Source organism: Bidens hawaiensis, unplaced genomic scaffold, assembly GCF_021521415.1.
Source record: "Bidens hawaiensis isolate Kalapana, Puna unplaced genomic scaffold, B.hawaiensis_p1.1 tig00002477_1, whole genome shotgun sequence".
Classification (NCBI taxonomy): Eukaryota; Viridiplantae; Streptophyta; class Magnoliopsida; order Asterales; family Asteraceae; genus Bidens; species Bidens hawaiensis.
In genome coordinates, this window is record NW_027491136.1 from 118,724 (window position 1) to 142,632 (window position 23,909).

Consider the following 23,909-nt stretch of genomic DNA (forward strand, 5'->3'; position numbering starts at 1 on the left):
TGGAGGCTACGACCGTTACCTCCGGAGAACCAACGAAGACGACGGTGACCGGTACCAAGAGGCCGGCTCCATCGGGTTCCTCCCCGCCCGTCCGTACGTTCAGGGTCAAGAAAACCCGTAAGTACAATCATAATGTCTTTGCAGATTTATTACTTCTTAAATTTATCTAACATTTTCTTCTTTGTGCAGGCGTGGATGTTGACGCATTCCGTGGTGAAGCGCAGGGGAGTACCTCCCCGCCAATGACGGTAGGCTCGGTCAGCCTTCCTGAGGCGTCGACCCAGGCGCCTGCGCCTGCATCCGCCGGTCCAGTTGCTCGTTCCTTTGAGCCAACTGTTCCGGCCGAGATGACGTCACCGCCGGCCGTGAGTGCGATTTTTACAGCATCCTTCACGGAGCCGGCGGTTACTGCTGCTGCTGAGGAGGCGGCGACCGCGGCGGCGACCACAACGGCGACCACGGCGGCTGCCACCATGCCCGCGCCACCGGCACCTATGGCCGGACCATCAGGTACGCGCAGGGCTTCCCGCCGATCTTTGCCCCCTTCCCGTCTGCCTGACCTGTTGGATGGATTTCCTTTAGGTTCAGGTGATGGGTTTGGCGGCTATCGGCCTGTCATTGACCCTACAGGTGCGTGGGGTTCCTTTTCTTTTTCCCTTGTTTTTTATCATCTTTTCCTTACTGCCTTTGTTTCTTTTGCAGTGTCGGATTCCAATGAAGTGTATGTTCCGCGATGGAACATACGCCGAGGAACAACCCTTCGTACCCCTGTGGAGTGCGTGGACTGGGCTCGCCACGCTGCTCCTCATGGTGCGTTGGGGGAAGCCATGGCTAGCTACCAGGAGGGTAGGCTAACCAATGAGCTTCGGGTTCTCCAAGCCCGGATGCAGCCGCGCGTCGAGCTGCTTTGTCGTGAAAACGACAAGTTGAAAGCAGCTCGCGCCAAGGACGTATCTGAGGCGCGTGCTCTTCGGGAGGAGAACCAACAGCTGGCGGCAGCTGCCGCCGACAAGGAGAAGGCCTTCAAGGTCCTCGAGGTTGAAGTTCAGGCGCGACTCGAGGCCCGCTCCAAGGCTGCCCAAACTGTGAATGAACAGCTTCGGCTGGCTAGGGAGACTGCGCGAAACGCAACCGAGAGGGCTGCCAAGGCTGAAGCCGTTGCTGAGCCTTTGCGTGTGGAGAATGAGGAGCTCAAGGCCAAATTAGAGGCTCTCCAACGCGCTCATGATGCCTTGGCAATGGAAGATGCCAAGAAACTCCAGGAAATCCTGGACCAGAGGGGGGTGCTTGACCACACCGAGCGGAAACTTAAGGGCGTCGAAGAGGCTGCCGCAAAGGAAGTTTTACTTGCCAACCTTAACAAGAGCGAAGCCGAACGCGCCCATAACGAAGCTCAAGCTGCCCTCCAATGGCTTCTTCGAGAAGCGTTGCCTCAGGTATGTTTAGCTTTATCTTCTCGCTTTTCTTTTGTAAGAAAAAGTTCTAATACTTGTATTTTTTCTTTGTAGGTTGTGCGTCGGGTCTTTTCAGAGACCTCTTACGATGATGCTATGACCGCAGCCCTCAACGCTTCTCATGAGGATGGGGAAAAGGCCGGCTTCCTGCTTGGTCTAGGGTTTGTTGAGAAAGGCGTCCCGCCTTCCAACTTCCCTTTGTTCGATGTGGATACCGAAGCCATTTATGACCAAGCATTGAACCAATACGCCGCCTTCCCGCATCCAGTGGTGGAAAAGGTGGACGAAGTAGCTGCTGCTGATGATGGGTTAGCTGTCCTCAAAGCGTTCCTCGAACCACCCCGTTCTTCTGACGGAGCGGGTCCAAGTGGAAGCGGCCCTGAAGCTTGATCCTGAAGATCCCTTCCCATTGCTAAGATAGACTTGTATAGTTTTATTCTTTTAGGCGGGTAGTTATCCGGCCATTCTTGTAATATATTCTTGAAATATTAATCTTTTTGCGTATAAGATTGTTATTTCCTTCTTTGGGTTCCTTGCTTTATAAACTTATGACTTGCATACTTAGTTTAAATTAGCAATTTTCCAAGTGTTTAGAATAAGAACCTTTGAACGTGGTTGATAATGGGTTAAAGTTTCGCTTCCTCCTTCGTGATTGTGCGGGTAGAACCGTCACTTGCACTTGGTAGGATGGCTAAACTTTAACCTTCATCTGACCTGCGTGTAGGTTTTCCTTTTCGAAATTTCTAAGGCATTAAGATAAGTTTAACCTTTGAACGTGGTTGATAACAGGAAGTCTTGCTTCCTCTTTCGTGATTGTGCGGGTAGAACCGTCACTTGCACTTAGTAGGATGGCAAAACTTTACCCTTATCTGACCTGCGTGTAGGTTTTTCTCACCTTTTGAGGATAAGTTAACCTTTGAACGTGGTTGATAACAGGAAGTCTCGCTTCCTCTTTCGTGGTTGTGCGGGTAGAACCGTCACTTGCACTTAGTAGGATGGCAAAACTTTAACCTTATCTGACCTGCGTGTAGGTTTTCCTCATCCTATGAGGATAAGCTAACCTTTGAACGTGGTTGATAATAGGTGTGAAGTTTTGCTTCCTCTTTCGTGATTGTGCGGGTAGAACCGTCACTTGCACTTAGTAGGATGGCAAAACTTTACCCATATCTGACCTGCGTGTAGGTTTTCCTTATCCTTTTTAAGAATTTTGTTTTGAACCGTTCGACGCGCGGTTGTCGATAGGTTAGTGTTCGGTTTCCTTTCATGATTCATGCGGATAGACTGGCACTTTCATTTAATAGGATAATTGAACTCTTCCCCTTCAACTGGCCTGCGTGAAGGTTTGTCAAGTTATTGGGTTCGTGCGGGTAGGACCGCCTTCCCACGCAACGACTTCACGTAATGTGAACGCCGTCACCAGTGTTGCATAGTTTAACCGTTCGACGCGCGGTTGTTGATAGGTTATTATTCAGTTTCCTTTAATGATTCATGCGGATAGACCGGCACTTTCATTTTTGGGTGCTGAACTTTTTCCCAAACTGACCTGCGTGAAGGTTTGTCACGTTATTGGGTTCGTGCGGGTAGGACCGCCTTCCCATGCAATGACTTCACGTAATTATGCGGTGAAAACCGGCATATTAGTGTTCAGAAAAGTATGAATGTAAAATCATCAGCTTCGATGTTCTTAAAGAGAATCATTTCCATTAGAAGTGGCTCTTGGCCTTTTCTTTACAAATTGGAATTGATTTACATGCAGACTGTGTAAATGAGCTCCCTTCCATGTTGGGATGGGAGTGCCATCGAGCCGATACGCACCTGGTTCGGGATCTCGTTCTTTACGCAGCATGTAGTCTCGATTTTGAAGCTGGAATTGATTCGTGTCTTCCCCAGCTGAGGTTCCATACGCACCCGCCTGCTCAGCCTTTATTGTGCCACGAGGTGCGCGAGCGTCCCATCTCTGACAAATGCTTCGACCATGTCCTTTACGTCTATGCATTCTTCAGTGTTGTGGCCTTTTGTCTTGTGGAAGTCACAGTATTTGCTCCGATCAGCATCGTGACGATGTCGGATTATTGGAGGCTTTGGCCATGGGAGCTCTTCAGTGGCGAATATCTCAGTGACGCTTTTGGTGAGTGGCGTCCATCTGGAGTTCCGGTGCGACCGTACATTATCCCTTCCGCCCACTCGATGTTGCAAGCCGGATGAGGTGTCAAAGTTTACCCTTGACTGCCAAATGCCTAGCTTTCGCTTTTTATTTAGTCTGGCGGTGAGGACGTTGTCTTCTCTCGTCTTCTGAGTGTAGAGGTTTGTGCTCTGTGGGAGATCTCTACCCAGTTGCTTCTCTGTTTCCGCATAGCGTTTTGCTGCTGTCATGATGCCATCCCATGTGGATGGCATGCCATCTTTACCCGTTAGGGTGCGGATGAGCTCTGGGTCATGTGCGCCCTGGATGAAGGCAGCGCGAACAAGATCTTCGCTGATATTGCCCAAACTTAGCTTCTTTGAGTTGAAGCGAGTGATGAAGTTTGGCAGAGATTCATCTTCCTCTCGTATGCATTTGAGGATTGTCCATTGCTCCTCGGTATACTTCCGTTGCTGGCTGAAGTGTTGGCTAAACTTCTGTTGGAAGTCTGCCCAGTCGTAGATGTGGTTGACCGGTAGACGATCAAACCAAGCTCTAGCAGCCCCAACAAGCGTCATTTGGAACATGTAGCACCACGTGGGTTCCGTCCAATTGCTGACGGTTGCCCCCGCTATGAACCTGTTCAAATGATCGTCTGGATCAGATAAACCGTCATATGTGCCTATGTTAGGCATTTGTTTGGCACTCTTTGGGGCGATTGCTTCCGCAATGTCCCTTGCAAACTTGGACATTCCTGCATTTGCAACGTTTGGTCTGAACGTTTTGGAGAAGTCTCGTGGACTTCCACCTGTGCTTTTTGGTTTGAAGGCTTGTCCAAAATGCCTTTTCGGTTGGGATTCCGTTTCCTTACGCTTCCCTTTTGCCCTATGGCGAGGGTTCGCGTCGGAGTCGGATTCCTCCGAGTCATCCTCCCAGTACTCGAATTCGTCGGCCTGTTGCACGGAACGCAAGCGTTCGTCCAACTCAGCCTGGAATTCCTTTTGTCGTGCCTCCGCCCATGCCTTAACTTCATCGAGAGTCTGGCGGGGGAGTCTTCGTTTCTCAAACTGGGTATCGATGGATCCCAGTAGGCGATCATTTACTGCACTTGCCCCAGCTTTGGTAAGTGGGGTAGTGTTCGTAAAATTTACTTCACTTGCTCCGGCTTCGGTAGCCGGGGTAGTGTTCGTAAAAACTGTGTTGCCGGTATTCCCCCTAGTAGCTGGGGTTGTGGTTACCGGATTTTCTCTAACCATCTTTGTAAAAGTTTGAAAAAACTGGAGAAAATTGTAGTTCTAGCTTTATGCACGGATGGCGCCAATGAAGAAACACTAACCGGACCCCGGGCAGATTACTGGTAACCTGGGGGTTAGATAGATGTTTCCCACGAGGGGTTAGGCCCTTGGAAGATGGTTCTTCTGATAACCTGCAAAACAGACACCGTGAGCTCGTCACTGAGAAGGGGGGGGGGGTTCCTCCTTGTGACCACCCTCCGGCGTGAGAATCAGACTAGATTGCTCTTTAAATATAAAAGTATATTAAGAGATTGCTAGAGCAGATATCAGGTGTATTATGATGATAATGTGATAATGTAATGTGTTGAGATGATCATACCATTTGGGGTATTTATAGCCGAAGGTAGGTTTCCAAGGAGGTATGGCCGGCTGCTACAGTGTTCCTGTTCATCAACAGTAGCCTACGCACGTGCCCTGCTGGTAGTTGGTGGGTAGGCAGCGGCTGATGGTGACCAGGCCTGCTGTGTACTATTCCCTTTCCACCAACTGCCGGCTATGCACGTGGTATGACAGTAGTTGGTGAGTAGGCAGCGGCTAATAGTGATACAGTACAGGAGCATGCTGCTCGCCATACTGTATCAGTGAGCTGTCGTATCTCTGATCAGATCTTTCGCCCATACCTCGTCAGGTACAGTAAAAGATCCTTCAGTATACGGACTGGCTTATTTGGGCGGGAGTATTCCCCCTCCCGCCTCTGTGCGGGATTGCTCCCGGCTTGGCTCATTCCTTCAGGTGACACTGAATGATCGAGAGCTAAGTGCCTTGTGCGTGTAGCCATGCTGCGCGGGTGGCCTTCCCTAATGGCTTGTATCCGAGGCTGCGGGGACAGGCGGAGTCCTTCACCATTGGGAGGCATTTCCTGCGGGACCAGCTTGCGTACTGCGCGTAAGGACGTCACGTCTCTGAGCATGGTTGGTTCTGCGGATCCAGTTGGTCTCTGCGCAGACTTCCCTGTTTAAGGTGAGTCTTGCGGGTCCAACTGGGCTCTGCTGGGACCTACCTCTTCAGTAACTATTATTATTAGTATTATTATTATTATTATTATTATTATTATATAATCATATTACTAAGTATATTTTGTTTTGTTGTTGTCCTTTAACTTTTATAATCATATGTCACATTTTATGTTTTAGAATTTGTACTATACTTCCATGTTATGAAAAGGTTATTGAAAGGAGGTATCAAGGGAGCGGTGTTTAAGCTGTGCGATATATATGCTTTAATATATAGGGCTAAAAGTTGAGTTGGTATTGTTTACGTGATGTGAAATCACTCCCTTAGGGGTGTCAACAGAGTTAAAAGCTATAGTCATTAATGTCTTAACGAGCGTGAAAATAGGTGAAGGGTGAGGGATTCGTAAATAGACGTTAGAGCTGCAAATGGGTTATGTGGAGTTACCGTGTATTAAAGCATACCATGTAACCTTATTGTTTGGAATATATGAAAAATTTACCGTTTATCTCGTTTTGGCATTTAAGTGTTTTAAAACACTTAGTATATACCTAAATGTTCAGATTTGTTGATGATTGATGATAAAAAAAAAAGTAAGAGAGACATAAAATACCAGACTAATAAGAAAAAAAAACATTAATATTGAAAAATTCAACAAAAATATTATATTAATAATTTAGTTGGAAATTTAATGAATGTTAGCTAAAATGAGAGACGCACGGGTTAGGTAACGAGTCAAAACATGTTTGGTCAAGTTGGGCTCATGTTAGTGCTTAAACCTGTCATTTACCAGACGTGTCTGTTTGGTTAAAGTCAAAGCGAATTACGATAAAGAAAGACCTGGTTGAAAGTTAAAGTTCACAAGCTATATAATTTTTTTATAGTGGCTATTGTCAGCGGGTTCAACAATGTAACGTTGTAGTGGACCCACCAAACTCATGCATTTATTTCTTACCAGAACAACCACCTTCTAAATAATCCATCATTCCTAATAAAAATCTACAAGTTTTGTCACTTGTCACTCCCGTATTAAATCTCACCATTTTTAACAAATTTATAATTGTAAATAATATTTACCATTCTTAAACTTTATGCTTCAAAATTTGTTAATTTAATATTTACTTCCTATTTTTTTTCCAAATATTTGATATTTATAATAATCTTTTACTTTAAAATTATTTTTAAAAAATATTGTACAACGACTGTGTATTAATAGTGTTTAATAGGTTTATTGTTTCTTGTATCGATTATTTATTAAATATTGTATTTTCAATAATTATCCGTATACAGACGGGTCTCAAATTAGTGAATCATAATTGCCACCGAGTGAGAAAATATAAAAATAGTACTTTGTAGTGTGAATACATGCATCTTTAGTGTGAAATACTTGCACACCCTTAGTGACGTAATAATCATAAATCTTAACATAAAAAGGAATATGCCATCATTTATCGTCACACTTGTATTGGTACGCGATGTTCACAATACGTTAAAATTGACCGAACCATCCAAATTGGTCAACAATTTTGGTTAATACACCTGACTTGACTTCGGAATTAACGTGCGAAGTTGAAACAAATTACTCTTTATTATTAACTTTTTTTTTTGGATTTGGAATGCGCATTTATGCATATATATAATATTTGTTATTTTAAAGAAATGAAACTCTTCAATTTAAATGTAACCGCCGTTAAAACCGAACCATTTATGGCTGGTTAGGCTGACCAAACCAACCCGTGTGGTTGGATGTGAGACAAAGACGTAGAGACATAGAGATTAGATGTGTGATCATTAAGAGGCAATCAAACAACCCGACCGTAAGTTTACTTGAGCATACATTTACTTAGTGAATGCAAGTAACGGCCATAACAAGTATGTTTGGTCAAAATTAGTCAAACCAACTGCTTTGGTCAAATTGGGGTCCAGTTTAACTATATCAAATAATAAAAAAAGAGAATTATTATTAATTCAATATACCAAAATGGAATTCAAATCAAACACCTAATCCATTTTCTTATTACTATCATCATCTTGCCTTTCAATATCATCAAAACATATATCGTCACCCTCCCAATTCTCACCACCAGAAGTCCTAAATTCCAAAACTCCGTCAACTCACCACCTCCCGCTCCGATTTCCGGCAACTCCGGAAAATCATAGTTTCCAATATCACTCCAAATAGCCTCTTGTTTAACCAAAATGTCATCAATCCCACCCGAAACCGGCTCCACTAAGTACTCGGCCACACCCGTCGGTTCAACCTCCAACACGTTTTTCCCTTTCGAATCATAATCTTCCGGTCGCGCACCCATTTCAATATTTCTTGATGACCCACCAACCGAAAGAGGATTCGGTTCCTCGTGTTGATGCTTAATAAACTTCCGAGGGGTCCTAGGAGACAAAATTTGAAGCGTTTGCTCGGCTTTTCCTCGTATAGAAGACACGAATGTCGGATTTTTAAACACTTCAGCCAAAAACGAGACCATTTGTTTGTTTTTATGCTCGGCTGCTTCGAGTTTTTGGTTTATTGATTCGATATATTGATGTGTTTCATGGTTTTCATTTTTTAATTGGATAACTTGTTGCATCATTTCGGATTTTTCTTTGTGTAATCTTTCCATCTCGGCTTCCATGGTGTTAGATTCTTCATTAGCTGAAATGTTGCTAGAAGATGTTGATTGATTCGGTCTACGCCTTTGAATGTTTTTCAGAAGGTAACGTTTTCCTCTTAAAAAGTTTCTATTCGCAAACTCCCATTTGTCCGGATCGATCTTGTGAAAGCCCTGAATCGAATCGCATAAACAATTAAAAACATAATGTGCAAGAAACTATACATCATCAAGAACAGATTCATTAAAATTTAAAAACCGCATTCAAACAAACAAACAAACGTACCGGTAAAATTCCAAGCTCGAAAAACTTTTCATGACATGTAAAGTATAGTATCCAGATAACATAGTAAACTTTTTGATACATATCTCTAAAACCGTTACAATTATGTGACATCTAGTAATTACTAATTACAGACAAATTTCCTTTAAAATTACATTGAAATCTATACATATGCCAAGAACATATACGGAATACGGATTACAAAGAATAATAAACATACATTTTTCTAAAAAAACAAAAAAAGCAGACATATAACAAAGTGATGTCCCCAAGATTTGGGGTTCAAAAGTGTGTGAAGCTAACATTTACCCACATATGTGTTAAGTTGTCGAACGAAGCTCGAGAAATTGTTGTGTTTGAAGTTTCTGGGCAAGATTATTCTGGAGAACTCGACCGGGTCCCACACGACAAAGCTCTGGCCGCTTCCACCCCACGAGATAATCGGGTCTAGTATCGGGTCGTCAATTAAATCGAAAGTTTTTGATAAAAAAGCTGGAATTGGTGTTTCATATAAACGCTCGAGCAGTTCAGGAATCATTTCCGTTTCTGCAACGGTCACCACTGTCGCATCTCCTGTCATCAATTTCCAATAAAAATATAAAAACATAGCAGAAAATGTAAAAAAACAAACAAAAAAATGTATCCAGTAAAATCTTACTTATAAAAAATGATTTGAATGAAATGAAAATATATAAATTTATAAAACAAAAATATGACAAACTGAGCAGAAAAGAGTAAACAAACAAAACAGACATACCTAGTAAATGGTCAACTTATTGAAGGGAAAAAAAGGTGATTTACCTAAAATGAAAATACTGAAATTTATAAAATAAAAATATGAAAAATACTGCAGAAAAAAGTAAATAAACTAACAAAACAAACACTAACTATCTAGTAAAATCTCATTTACTGAAAAAAAAAATGATTTGGAAATGAAAATACTGAAACTAATAATATGAAATATGAAAAACAGAGCAGAAAAGGGGTAGCTCGGCTCGTTTTGACTTACGAATGCTCGAGCTTGGCTTGTTTCAAGCTCTTTTCTAAAGCTCGAGCTTGGCTCATGAGTTGTCTCATTTATTATTTATTAATTAATTTATAAACATTTTTTTTACTTTTATATATATTTGAGAAAAACCTTAAACGAGCCTAGCTCGACTCGAGCTCGTGTAGTACCTTAAACGAGCCAAAGCTAGGCTCGAGCTCGCTGTGAACTGTTAACTTAAAAATACACAGGGTTCATTAAGGCTCGACGAGCCTAAACGAGTTTCCCATACACGGCTCGAGCTCGGGTTCAATAAATAAACGAGCTTTATTTGAGACTCAGGCTCGTTTCGAGCTCGAAAAACCTCAGCTTGTTTCAAATATTTTATTGATCCGACCTAAGCTCGGCTCGTTTGCACCCTTTACTGAAACTTACAAAAGCGACGACATACTTACCAAAGGCTGATGAAACCGGAAGCGGTTGCTGGATCGGAACCGGAAGAGGAGACCACCCAAGTGAAACCGGGTCGGATCCTACCGGAGAAGATGAAGAGGGAGGATCCATTGAAGATAAAAGATTGATTGAAATTGAAAATGAAAAAATGGTCGGTGAGAATGAGGATATTGAAGTATATATAGGTATGGAGTACAAATATCTTGTGATTATGGCGGTGGAGTCCATGGATGTTACTGGACAACATGTCAGCGTCGGAGCCGCCGACCATGGTACTTCTGTTCTGTTGTATTGTGTTTCTGTGTCAGATATTTTTTAGTTAACGTGGTTTGGGTGGGTTTGTCCAATCAGGTGTTAAGGATCTGAAGGTAATACGTGTGGGTCCGTGATTGGGAAGAGAATAAAAGAGAGTCAAAAGTTGAAAACCTTCCGTGTTAAGCAAAGGCTCTGGTTATTTATACACCCTTTGACTTATACACATCCACTTTCAAGTGTGTTTTATACGATAGTATAATCCCTATACGATCGTATGTAGGGTGTGTGGATAACCAAAGGGTGTATGAATAACATATCCCGCAAAGACCTGATGCCAGTTTATTTTCTATTTTTTAAATTATGATTAAGTTAAAATCTAACATAATATAAATAAAGAAGAAAATTTTGAATTGAGTTTAAGCTCTTTAAACAAGTCAAAGTTGAAAATAGTCAAATACCCAGTTAAGTTGAAAAACTCATTGGTTAAAGTGGCCTCATTTACAAACTGAGCTATATCATTGTTTTTAAGAAAAACCGGGTATTAGGGAAAATTAAAGAAGATATTTGTGTTACATGCAATAAATTTCTTACGATCGAAACTTTGTACTCATATAGTTACAACTTCTTTTATAAAATTTGAGTTGCTTTAATTATAAAGGATATAGGATTTACAAAACTGCATTGACTCTTCAGACAAGGGGACATGCATGTCATGAAGCACCGGTCACATGCATGGCAGATGATTCGATATAGATTGTGGTTAGAAAAGTTTGGGTGTGAAAGATCAAGAATGAGTGAGTTCTCCCTTGTTGATTTATGTATGCAAGAACCCTAATTAACAATTGTAATTTACCTTCAATAATTTCTTTTTTCTTTGAGTGTTCTATGATTGTTTGATGAGTTATCAAGTAGTTGATTGCAAATTAAAATAGTCCTAAAATAAAAGTGTATTGTTTATCTTAAAATCATTGTAAAGACCATTGTAGAATAACTGTATATTAATAGTGTTTGATAGTTTTATTGGTTTTTTGGACATCAATTATTTCTTAAATATACTATTTTCATAAACTACATGTGTAATACACGGATTTCAGACTAGTATGTACATATAACAGTCTAATAATATGTTATAAGTCCTTGTCCTATCTTTAGTTTGCGCCTTTTCATTTATCTAATAATGTAAATTTTCATTACAAATATTCTAATATATGAAAGTTAGTTAGCCATGTTCAGTTGAGACATGCAGGATTAACCGGGACTCAAACTTGATCAGTCATCCTAGTGTGATTCCTAATGTTTTATATAGCTCTAGTAGTCTAGAAAGTTCGTGGTTCGAATTGAAAAAATAATAATAAAATTAGATACATATCTTGTTAAAGAAAAACGACGTTCAAACCATCTAGTAGGTTGAAACTAGATGATAAATACAATGATTGTCCAAAGTTCTTAAGTTTCTTACTACATTCATACGCCGGAAACAAAAGTAATAACTAACATTGGTCAACTCGACTGCGACTGAGATGTCAATGCAAACCAAGTGACATATTGCATTCCAATTGAGATTTCACTATCACACCAAGTGATATGTTGTATTTCAAAATTAACACAATTGAAATTTTAATTCGAACTCAAAAAAGAGGTCCCAACTCCTAACAGCTAAAAATCTTACCCATCATTTCCTAAATCTTACCCATCAGGCCATCACCTATTCACCTATACATTTCCTAAATTCCATATAATACCCATACAAATCCAATATAAATTTAGATCCAAACACGGCCCACTTCAACATTGAATTGGGCTAAATGCGTTGTGGCTCTTTTAACTAGAGGTGCACAAAAAACTCGAACCCGGAACCGGACCCGGAAAAAATTACCCTTAACCGGTTTTTTATACCTGGGTTTTTAATACCCGAACACGTACCCGACCCTACCTGTAGGGTACGGATAGGGTATGCATTTTAGTACCAAAACCCGTACCCGAAACCGGGCCCGTTTTATACCCGGTAATACTCGAAACCCGGAACCGGTTACATACCCGAAACCGGGTTTTTTCAATACCTGAAACCGGGTTTTTCAAATACCCGATCTATACCCGAAAAATACTTGAAAAATACCCGAAAATACACCTAAAATTTGTAACCCCTTAAAATAATCCAATCTATACCCGGAAAAAAACCCCAAAAAACCCAAAAAAAGGGTTTTTTCAATACCCGAAAATAGGATATTCAAATACCCGGTTTTAGAATACCCGGTTCCATACCCGACCCGAACCCGATGCATAGGGTATGGTTTTTAGAGACAATACCCGGACCCGAACACGACCTGGGTATTACCAATACCCGATTTTCCAATACCCGGTCATACCCGAACCCAGTTCCATACCCGAACCCGGGTATATGGAAAACCCGGTTTGTGCACCTATACTTTTAACAAGGTTTTTATTTATAACGTATAAAAAATATTAAGTATTATTTAAATTAAGTATAAAAATATTAGGGTTTTTAAGTATTCATTTATTTCCTCTTAAATTCTTCCTATCCGTTCGTTACATGTCTATATATCTTGATAGTGTTACATCACATGACCGTTGATATTAAAACCTAACTCACTTGATAGAACCTTCGTCCTAATATCAAATTAGACACGTAAAATCACTTACTTTGCATGATTCAACATTGTGCACATCTTAAAAAAGTGTGTGTATAGCATTCTCTATTTAATATCTTAAAATCCCACCCAAACTCAACTCATTAGTAACAAATTAATATGGCATTCTCCGATATCTCACTTCTAATTACTCTATGCATTCTCTTCCCAATCTTCACCCTAATTATCTTCCTCAAACTCATCGTCCGGCCCCACTCCGCAAAAATCCCAATCAAATCGCGCCACGTATTCATCACGGGCGGGTCCAGCGGCATCGGCTTGGCATTAGCTCGCCAAGCCGCTGCCGAAGGTGCTCGCGTGACTATCTTAGCTCGTAACCTCGAGAAGCTCAAGGAAGCCAAAAGCTATATCCGGGTGGAAACCGGAATAGATGTTAATATTGTGAGCGCGGATGTATGTGACGTTGAAGCAATTAAAAAAGCAGTTGAAAGTGCCGGTCCTATTGATGTTTTGATATGTAATCAAGGCATTTTTCCATCTAACAAGGTTGAGAATCTGGATATCAAAGATATTAAACGTACGATTGATGTTAATTTGTTCGGGACTTTTAATATGGTTAAGGCCGCGTTGCCGGGAATGAAGAACCGGAGTGATCGGAAGCCGGTTTCTATCGCACTCATGTCATCTCAGTCCGGTCAGGTATGTATGTTTGTTTGTGTTTGTTATGTGTTCTTCAAGCTACGTGAGTGTTAGATGAGGACAAACCTAGCTTATATGATCTATATTAGATATGACAATAAATGAAATGAGCTAGGTCTGGTTAGGTAGGCTCGTGCTCGACCCGTTTACAAATTAAGCCGAGCTGGATTGACTCGTTTATCTTAATAAAGCATAATATTTAGCTTAAATTAGGCTTGTGTAAATATCGAGCAAGCCAGCTTGTTAATATTTATTTTTTGTTTTTTTTACATAAGTTGATGCATCATGTATGTAAAAGGTAAAATAATATTTTTAACATATATTGCATATATTAAATTTTGGTTATAACTATACATATATCAAAATGGGCTTTAATTTAGACAAGTTAACGAGCGAGCTTACCTTGCCTCTGGTTCAGCTCGTTTACAACCCAAGAGAGAACACTTTAAAAAACACTATGGCTGCTTCTAATGAGGTCCAGCTAAACAAACCCTTTAAAAGAGAAAAGTACCAATAAAAATAGAATACATTCTACTAGTAAAATAGAAGTTAGTAGAGCACAGATCGGTGTACATGACCGTAACTAGTTTGGGGTGTGCCAACAAGGTCAAAACCCACGTATGACAATACGCAGGTCGGGTGTGGAACTGGGTTTTGAAGAGAAAGTCATGATATATATATATTTTTTGGTTCTCGTCATTTTTTTTGGGTTTTGATCGGTTCAGGCCGAGTATAATGAGGTGGAACTAGTTTCGATTAATACGGTATGGAACAGATAATTAACTGAGTACTGACGGGTAGGGTCGGGTACTGAGGAATTGACTTTTTTAATGCCCGGTTTCAGGTAAGGTTTAATGCTCGGGTTTTATTTTTCGCGCCTATGCAGAAAGTGGCTTATTGTTACAAGTCCTCCTAGTCGGCTTTAATGCCATATGTCTTTGCTTATTTGATTGGATTTGATTTAAAACCAATCCTTCATTGGTCATATTATCCAACAAACATTATCTTAGGCACTTTTGTGCAGCTACTTATACCTTTTATACCTTTTGTGGGCTTCTTGTGCATCTTGTGTTCTAAGTTCCGTACATGTTAGTTTGTTTATGCTTTGAAGGATTATTATGCTTCTTGATGCACGTTTCAATAACAGGTGGGCATCTACGGTTACACTGTTTATTCCGCTAGTAAGTATGGCCTAAGGGGTTTGGCAGAAGCACTGCAACAAGAAGTTATCGCCCATGACATTCATGTTTCACTTGTATTTCCCCCGGACACGAAAACACTTAGTTATGAAGAAGGTCAAGATTTGTTCTTATAGAGCGCAGCCATGACATTTAAAACCATTACCGTCTACAAAGACTAAAACACGTATAAACATGCATAGTCAGTTATTGCATCATATTTCAACAATCCTTTAAAAACACTGATAAACATCCTTAAAAAATTCTTTATATTTCCATATTATGATCACTTTTTACATTTAGTTTTCTTAGTCAAACTATTTGCTATAGTAGATAAAACTTATTTATAAAGAAAGTCGTCGTTCTAAAAAAAAAGATAAAATTATTTATTTAATAAAATTTTAGTTAACATATTATAATAAATAAAAACTTTGTTAATAAACAATGAAGCCACCATCACGCTCACATGTAGCCAGTGTTGTAAAAATCGCTAGTCGCTAGTCGCGCGGTGGGATGGGACTAGCGATTAATCGGGATTAATCGAGATTAATCAGATTGGACTTTAATGCATAATTTTCAATTTTTTATATAAAGGCACACATTTTTATATATAATTTTTAGTTTAATACATTGATAAACACATTTTGGTTAGAAATTGGCTGAAATCTCGCTGGAAACCGTCGGTTTTTGATGGAATCTCGCCCAAAATCACAGATTTTGGTCGGAATCTTGCCGAAAATCGCATATTTTGGTTGGAATCTAGCTGGAAACCGCCGATTTTAGCCGAATTTAACCATTGACCGATTAATTGGCCAATTAGCCCAATATTAATTAGTGAAGTGGAGACTAGTGATTAATCGAGAATTAATTAGCGCCTAGTCGGAATTTTTGCAACACTGCATTTAGCCCTTGAACTAAATTTTGTTTTTAATTAATGGGAGCCACCATCACGTCCGCATGTAGCCCTCGAACTAAATTTTGTTTTTAATTAATGGGAGAGACCATAAAGTTCACAAGTAACCCTTGTACTAAATTTTGTTTTTAATTAATGGGCGCCACCATCACGTTCACATGTAGCCCTTGAACTAAATTTTGTAGAGGTGGAGGGGGTGCCACTCCACCTGCACCTCAACCATTAACCATCCTCCCTACCACAACACTCCCTGGCGTCATCCACCTCCCCCCTCTTTCGCTAACCTACTAATGCCCAACGGGTCACAAAGGCGGGATATATCGCCATTTCAGCAAATCACCTTTTTTTGTTTGTTTTTTTTAATATCTTGGCTATTTAGTCCCCTCCATAACACTTATTTTTCGGGTTGGTTAGTTAATGCCCCACTGCCTACGTGACAATAACGTGGTGACACGTTTTTGTTAACTAACCTCCTTCCACAACACTCGGTCTTTTAGAACCCTCCATACATGCCTTGTAAGGGTGGTTGCCACATTTGATGCATGCATGAACACAAACCCTCTAATGGATCTAACATAAGATATTATGATAATTGTTCATGGTTGTTGCAGAGGCAAAGAAAAGGCTACCATTGACAAAAATCATAGCAGCATCCTCTAGTACAATGCAGGTTGATGAGGTGGCAAAAAAAGCCTTAAATGGAATTAAATCTGGATCTTTCTTTGTTTTCTGCAACTTTAAAGGATTCATGTTGTCGATTGCAACCGCGGGTGTCTCTCCACAGAGATCATATCTCAAAGCGTTTGTTGAGGTTATTTTTGCTGGTGCAGCACGTATTGTGGCTTTGTGTCATCTTTGGTCATGGTATGGTAGCATTGAGAAGTGGCATGCCAAGAGAAACAATAAATAATGTTTTTAAAGAACCGAAGAATTGAATCCTGTTGAAGAAATTGGAATAAGAAGTTATTTTTGTATTAGAATTTGTTAGTCTTTGAATTTCGTGAATGTAACACGAGGTGTTTATGTTTCGGGGCATTGGAATACATGTTGAAATATTGTTTACTAGTAGAAAATGGCTACTGCTGTCTGCTGAAATTCTAAAAAGCATATAAACCATTCAAATTGTAACATCCAAAACGACGTCGAAAAAAAGATGCCCGGTTCAAATGATCAACTTACTCTTTGGCTGTTATTTTTATTGGCTTGTTGAGATTGTGGACTAGCTAGGATTGCAATTTTGAACCAGTGAACGATGGAGCATTATTGAATATTGAGTGATGAGTGATTTTGGGACATTGGTTATCAGATTAAGCATTAAGGGATTAGATGGCCGTCTTCGAAAATCCCTTAAAATTTTAGGGCATGGGATGATTATAAAAAACGGGCCTTTAAAATCGACTTCTCAATTATGTAATAAATAATTTGACAATTTTACTAATAAGATTGTTTTTCAAAAACGCAAAACAAACAAATAATAATAAAATTGTTACTAAAATGGTTCATATGAAACAAATGAAAGCTTTTTTCTATTAAAAAGAATAATAATTGTGGGAATTATACACATGACCTTTATTTCCATAGTCCAGAAATATTTTCATTCAACCAAATAGTCATTTTATAGGTGTGTGTATTAAAATAAAACTATATATAAAATATAAATTTTGTTTTTAACAATTATAGGCCTCTTTGAAAAGTGGGTTTGGGTTCGTCGCCCTCCTCTTAAGCAGGGCCTGATTAGACCCTTAAATTTTAAGTTGGAACGTATACTCTTTTTTAAAATTTAAAAGTCTTCTATACATATTTTTAATTAGTATAATATATAAAACAAATACATTACTTAGAATTCAAATTTCAAATCCAATAGAATTGAAAATCATAAATTCAATATTCGATTATTGAGAGCGAATCTTATTGAACCGAATTAGAATTTTTGAAAACCGAATTCTTTCTAGTTTTTCGATCATGATTCAAATATTGAACCCCCACCCGCTAATTACGTGAAACTTCTATTCTAATATAACATCTGTTAAATAAATGGAACTTGCTTCTCATAGTCACGTAATCCATGCACGATGCACCTCTAGTACTCTAAGCTTAATCCAAGAGGGCATCGATCGCGGGGTCTGCTCTCTCTGCATGATTTCCTTTCCTTCTTTTGTCCATGCATACCATTAGTTACTTTGTTTGCAAACAAGCTGTTGTGAGTTACTCGAGCTCATATCGATAAAAAACTCGAAACAAGCCGAGCTTTTTCGAGCTTTTGTATTTACAAGTTTTATCTCTTTTGAACTTCTCCGTATTAGTTTCATGGTACACAATCAAGCTCGAGCCACAGTTAGGCTCCTGTAAGAATTTTCTCAAGATATATAAAAATAACTAAAAACGTATATAAATTAAATAGAAAATAATGAATGAGTCACGTCCAAACTTGAAAAAACAACTCACGAATCTGGCTAAAGCTTTATAAAAAGAGCTCGAAACGAACCGAGCTCAAGCTCAGGTAAGTCAAACGAGCCAACCTCAGGCTCGACCATTTACATCCCAGGTCTAAATGCATGATAATACCTTAATCCTAATCTCTTAATTTCTTTGTGGTTGTAAACATGTAAACTCTTCTCATATTCTTCTTGATATTGCTAGATACTTAGATCACATGACGTTTGGTATAAAAAGATTAGCTACAAGTAAAATCATTTACCTTGCATGGTTCAGCATTGTGCACATCTTTTAAGTATGTATATAACATTCTCTCTGTAGTACTTTAAATCCCACACAAACTCTACTCTCTTTACCATCAAACATGCCAGTCTCCGATCTCTCACTTCTTGATCTCTGCATTCTCCTCCCAATCTTCATCCTACTCTTCCTCAAACTCATCGTCCGGCCGCACTCCGTAAACATCCAGATCAAATCGCGCCATGTATTCATCACGGGCGGATCCAGAGGCATCGGCTTGGAGCTAGCTCGCCAAGCCGCTGCCGAAGGTGCTCGTGTGACCATTTTAGCTCGTAACCTCGAGAGGCTCGAGCCAGCCAAAAACTATATCCGGGTTTCGACCGGAATAGATGTTAATATTGTGAGCGCGGATGCATGTGACTTTAAAGCAGTTAAAGAAGCAGTTGACAGTGCTGGTCCTATTGATGTTTTGATTTGTAATCATGGCATTTATTCAAGTAATGTGGTTGAGAATCTGGATATCAAGGAGATTAAGAGTATCATTAGTATCAACTTGGTTGGGACTTTTAATGTGGTTAAGGCAGCGATGCCGGGAATGAAGAATCGGAGTGATCGGAAGCCGGTTTCAATCGTACTCATGTCATCTCAGTCCGGTCAGGTATGCATGTTTGTATTTGTTACGTGTTCTTCGAGCTTTGTGAGTGTTAGATGAGAGCAAACCTTATATCTACATTAGATAAGGCTATAAACAGAGTGAGCCAGGCCAGGCTGGGCTCGTGCTCGGCTCGTTTTCAAACTAAGCCAAGCTAGCTTGACTCATTTATCTTAATAAGACGAAAAGTTTCCTTTAAACTGGGCTCGTTAAAATATCGAGCACACCTTGTTAATTTTTAGTTTTTAATTTTTTTTGTTTTGTACACAAGTTGATGTATATAAAAGGCAAAATAATATTTTTAATATATGCTATATATATATATATATATATATATATTAAAATTCAGGCTTTAATTTAAACAAGCCAACAAACGACCTTATGGGTTGTCTTGGGCTTGGTTTGCTTACAAACCAAGCTTGAAACAACGTAAGGTCGTTAGTTGAAAACCCCTCTAAGAGGACGCCCTTTTTAAAGTTTTAATTAATAAATATAAGAATAACATAAAATGCATTCCACTAGTAAAATAGAAATTAATGGAGCACAAACCGGGTATATGACCATAAGTAGTTCCGGGTGTGGTCAACAAGGTCAAAAGCCGGGTTTGACAATAAGCAGGTCGGCTATGGAATTAGGTTTTGAAGAGAAAGTGATACGATTTTTCGGTTCCTTATACCTTTTGTGGGCTTCTTGTGTTCAAAGTTCCGTACATGTTAGTTTGTTTATGCATTGAAGGATTATTATGTTCCTTGATGCACATCTGTAATAACAGGTTGGCATCTATGGTTATAGTGCTTATTCCGCTAGTAAGTATGGCCTAAGGGGCTTGGCAGAAGCACTTCAGCAAGAAGTTATCGCCCATGACATTTATATTTCCCTTGTATTTCCCCCGGACACCGAAACACTTAGTTATATAGAAGGTCAAGATTTGTTTATATAGATCACAACCTTGAAATTTATTTCTATTACCATTTATAAAGACTAATTAAACACGTATAAACGCGCTAGTTAGTTGTCTCATCATCTTTCCAATAATTCTTCAAAAATACCTATTTTTCATCCAACAAGCATCCCTAATAAATTTTTTACATTTCCACATTATCAACACTTTTTACATTTAGTTTTCATAGTGAAACTATTTGCTATACTAGATAAAGTTATTTAATAAAGTTTTAGTTAACTTATTATAATAAACAAAAATTTTGATAGTAAACATGGTTTTTGTTAAGTAACCCATTTACAATTTAAAATGATTTAAAACAAAAAAATAAATGTTATGTACAACTTGTTAAGTTTATGATAAAGGTTTATGGTTGTTGCAGAGCAAAAGAAAAGGCTACCATTGACAAGCTTGATAGCAGCATCTTCTAGTATAATGCAGACTGATCAGGTGGCAAAGAAGGCATTAAATGGGATTAAATGCGGATCTTTCTTTGTTTTCTGCAACTTTAAAGGATTATTGTTGTATATTGGAACCGCGGGTGTCTCTCCACAAAGATCATATCTGATGGCGTTTGTTGAGGTTGTTTTTGCTGGTGTAGCACGTTTTGTGGGTTTGTGTTATTTGTGGTTGTGGTATCGTAGCATTGAGAAATGGCATGCCAAGAGAAACATTAAACAATGTTTTTGAAAGAACTTAACGCATTGTTTCCATTCTGAAGCATCAAAATATATATTGAAATATTATTAATTGTTTTTTTTAAATGGCTGCTATATAAAATCTATAAAAACAAATAAATCATTTCAAGTTGCAACATTCAAAACGTTAAAGAAAGAGATGTGCTTTGCGGTTGTTGGTTGTTGCCTTGTAGATATTGTCGAATCGTTACTCGTTAGGCAGAGAACTATTTGGCGTCTAGCCAATGTTTTAAACACCGGTTTAAACCGACTGGTTCAACCAGTCAAACCGGATTTCACCCAATAGCCTGGTATTTTGTACCCGGGTTATTCGAGCGGTTTCATGGAACATCGCATTGGCCGGTTTTCATTCAAAACTAGTTTATATCAAAAAACTGGTTTTAAAGCTCACCAGATTTTTTATGTTACAAGCCCAAATTTTTTTACAATTAGTTTTAACCAAGGGTAACATTTAACTAACGACGTTTCCATCATCCTTTGGCCTTCACCCTTCACGATCGGCGAGTGAGAGAACCGAATAAACAAGAAATGCATGCCATAATCGATTAAACAAGAAGTCAAGAACTGCTAATATGCTATTGAAGCTTCAATCCCAAGCTCACCAGATTTTTTATGCTACAATCCCAGATTGATACATATTTTTTAGGAGTTTTTCTTTATTTGAATTTGTACACATGTGTATAAAGAAGAACACGTGTTTGCATATATGTACGCACGTGTTTAAAATTAAAAGAAAATTATTACACACATATGTATAACTTAACAAAATTAACTACTAGAAAATAGGGCTAATGCAACTTATTAGAAGCAACTTTTTTCAAATGAGTTACGTTTGACTCTAATGCTACTTCGATGAACACGAAAGTTGCACTAGAAGATTTAATGCAACATTTTTCATAAAAGGTTGCAAAATTATACTGAATTTGCAACCTTTTTATTGAAATGTTGCGTATTTTACTAAAAGAGCAACCTTTTTCTTCATATGTTGCATTAAGAAAAATTAAATGCAACTTTTATTTTAAAAGGTTGCATTGTTAGTAGTTGAATGTAATTCTAGTCAAAACGTTTTTGATAAATCAATATAAATTTTATAATTTTAAATAAATAAAATATTTTTGTTACTAACTAATAAAAACTGTTTTGAATGGTTTACTCTAGCTTGCAGTTGAGTAGTTGCTTTGTTTTGGCCCGTTTACTTTTAACTCGATGAACCCCAATGTTTCATGAAACAATTCGCCCTTCCTTATTAATTAACTACATGAAATTCCAGCATGTACCTAACACAAAATTCATGGCTTTGGGTTTGCTATAAACACGCTCGGATTATTTTGGGGGCAACCCGTGAACTCGTTTAGCTAAACAGGTTGCGTGTTGAACAGTTTAACCTGTTTAATTTTTTATCTTATTTTTGTAAAATGATTTTTATGTAATAAATGAAAGTTCATTATGTGCTTTGACTACTTTGAATCGACATGTTTCATCCGTTTTGACCCGTGACCCGACCCCTCCAACCTGACCCGTTTCCCGGTCCTAAACCGAACCCTCAAAAACTAAAACATAAAACGCAGGAACTGTTGGTACTCCAACTACAATTTGAATTGACTTAGGTGGGCAACTGTAAAGTTTTATAAAATAAAGATCACATGAAGCTTGCACTTTGGCAGTGAAATCATCTAATAGTTAACAGATGCAAGTAGGGGTTTTTTTTCGTTAAGAAATTTAATAAAAAGATTTGAATGATTTTTATAATTGTTGCTTTATAAAACCTTTTTAGTTAAAATCTCATAATTTGTGATATTTTTCTAGAAAGATACGAGGAAGCAGCCATTACGCAAAAGGAAGCACATGCACACATGGGTCTACCACCACAAGGAAGAGGTCGAAATGGGAATATCGAGCCCACTAGAGGAAACTAAACGAAGACAATGAATTACCAAAGGAAGATGATTTAATGCCTTAACGGGTCAAAAAGTTAAAAGCCGGAAGTGAACTATCTTTGTTTTTAATTATTTTTTTATCTATTTTTTTTTCTAGTTTTTATGATGGATCTTTGTAATATTTTCAAGTTTCTAATATATATACACTTTTATGTTATTTAATTATATATTACCATCTTGTTTTAATGCAAAAAATATTGAGTTTGAAGTCAAAAAAATAGTGCAGCCCCGAAAAGCAAACAGCACTACACAGGTTTTGCACTACAGGCAAGACCGGGATTTTTAATGCCCTATCCCAGGTTTTGTAAATACCCAAAAACTGGGTATAACCGGGTATTACCGTTGGGATGTGCAGGTTTTCAAATCAGCCCGTTAGAAACGGATGTATAGCTGTTAGAGACTATTTTTTTGACCTTTTTTTTTAATGTCTGCTACACCCCTATACTTGATCTGGATAGACATCTTTCTCTTGTAAATGATCTGGGATTGAAACTCGTATACGCTATCAACACACATGTGCATGCAGATCATGTCACTGGGAGTGGGCTGATCAAGAAGGTATAATAAAACAGACTTCACAATGTTTACTCTTTTTTATCAATAACTAAATCTGAAGATCATATTTGACATGATCATTGCAGTCCAAAGTTCCCGGTGTCAAGTCTATCATTTCCAAAGCAAGCAAAGCATCAGCTGATATTCTTGTTGAAGCTGGTGACAAGATTCAGTTTGGTGATCTTTATTTGGAGGTATGAAAACATAAAAATTAAGACTTCAACTAAAATATTTACAACTGATTAATTATTATCATGTTTTACTTCAGGTTCGTGAAACACCGGGGCGTACAGTTGGTTGTGCTACTTATGCTACTGGTGATAGACCTGACAAATGCCAATCATAAATCTCATCTAAGGATGACAATGAAATCTAAATCCGATGGGAAAACCTGAAACCCGAAACATTTGGGACGGGTAACACCCGCCCCATTCACGGGTAACACCCGTCCCATTCGAGTTGTAGATTGCTGAAAATAGAATTTCAATAGAAAAATCCATGAACGGTACGGTTAGCACTTGACACCAAATATGTTTCTTTTATTTTAATAGTATTTTGACTTCCTATCATTAACTACGGTTGCATAGAAAAGGTAAAGCTTAGTTATGTTTGTCAGACCCCGCTAAAAACCGGACGAGTTTTTAG

The 23,909-nt window shown here is 38.7% G+C and overlaps 2 protein-coding genes and 1 pseudogene across 3 annotated transcripts; 2 read left to right on the forward strand and 1 right to left on the reverse strand.

Moving 5' to 3' along the window:
* Positions 1-7,823: 7,823 nt before the first annotated feature.
* LOC143619490 (heat stress transcription factor A-6a-like) lies at positions 7,824-13,094 on the reverse strand (annotated as a pseudogene). Its single transcript, XR_013151193.1, has 4 exons — positions 13,069-13,094; positions 10,155-10,435; positions 9,028-9,287; positions 7,824-8,605 (listed from the first exon to the last, which is right to left on the reverse strand). The product of XR_013151193.1 is annotated as a heat stress transcription factor A-6a-like (transcript).
* Positions 13,095-13,175: 81 nt separating this feature from the next.
* On the forward strand, positions 13,176-16,716 carry LOC143619555 (3-dehydrosphinganine reductase TSC10A-like). The gene is made up of 3 exons (XM_077091451.1): positions 13,176-13,715; positions 14,863-15,010; positions 16,418-16,716. Exons 1-3 carry the CDS (start codon positions 13,176-13,178, stop codon positions 16,714-16,716), a joined length of 987 nt encoding a protein of 328 aa, XP_076947566.1.
* Positions 16,717-18,558: 1,842 nt separating this feature from the next.
* LOC143619491 (3-dehydrosphinganine reductase TSC10A-like) lies at positions 18,559-23,610 on the forward strand. Its single transcript, XM_077091410.1, has 6 exons — positions 18,559-19,140; positions 19,907-20,054; positions 20,457-20,756; positions 23,236-23,267; positions 23,351-23,458; positions 23,533-23,610. The coding sequence occupies exons 1-6, from the start codon at positions 18,607-18,609 to the stop codon at positions 23,608-23,610; spliced, it is 1,200 nt and encodes a 399-aa protein (XP_076947525.1). The 5' UTR covers positions 18,559-18,606.
* The last annotated feature ends 299 nt before the right edge of the window (positions 23,611-23,909 follow it).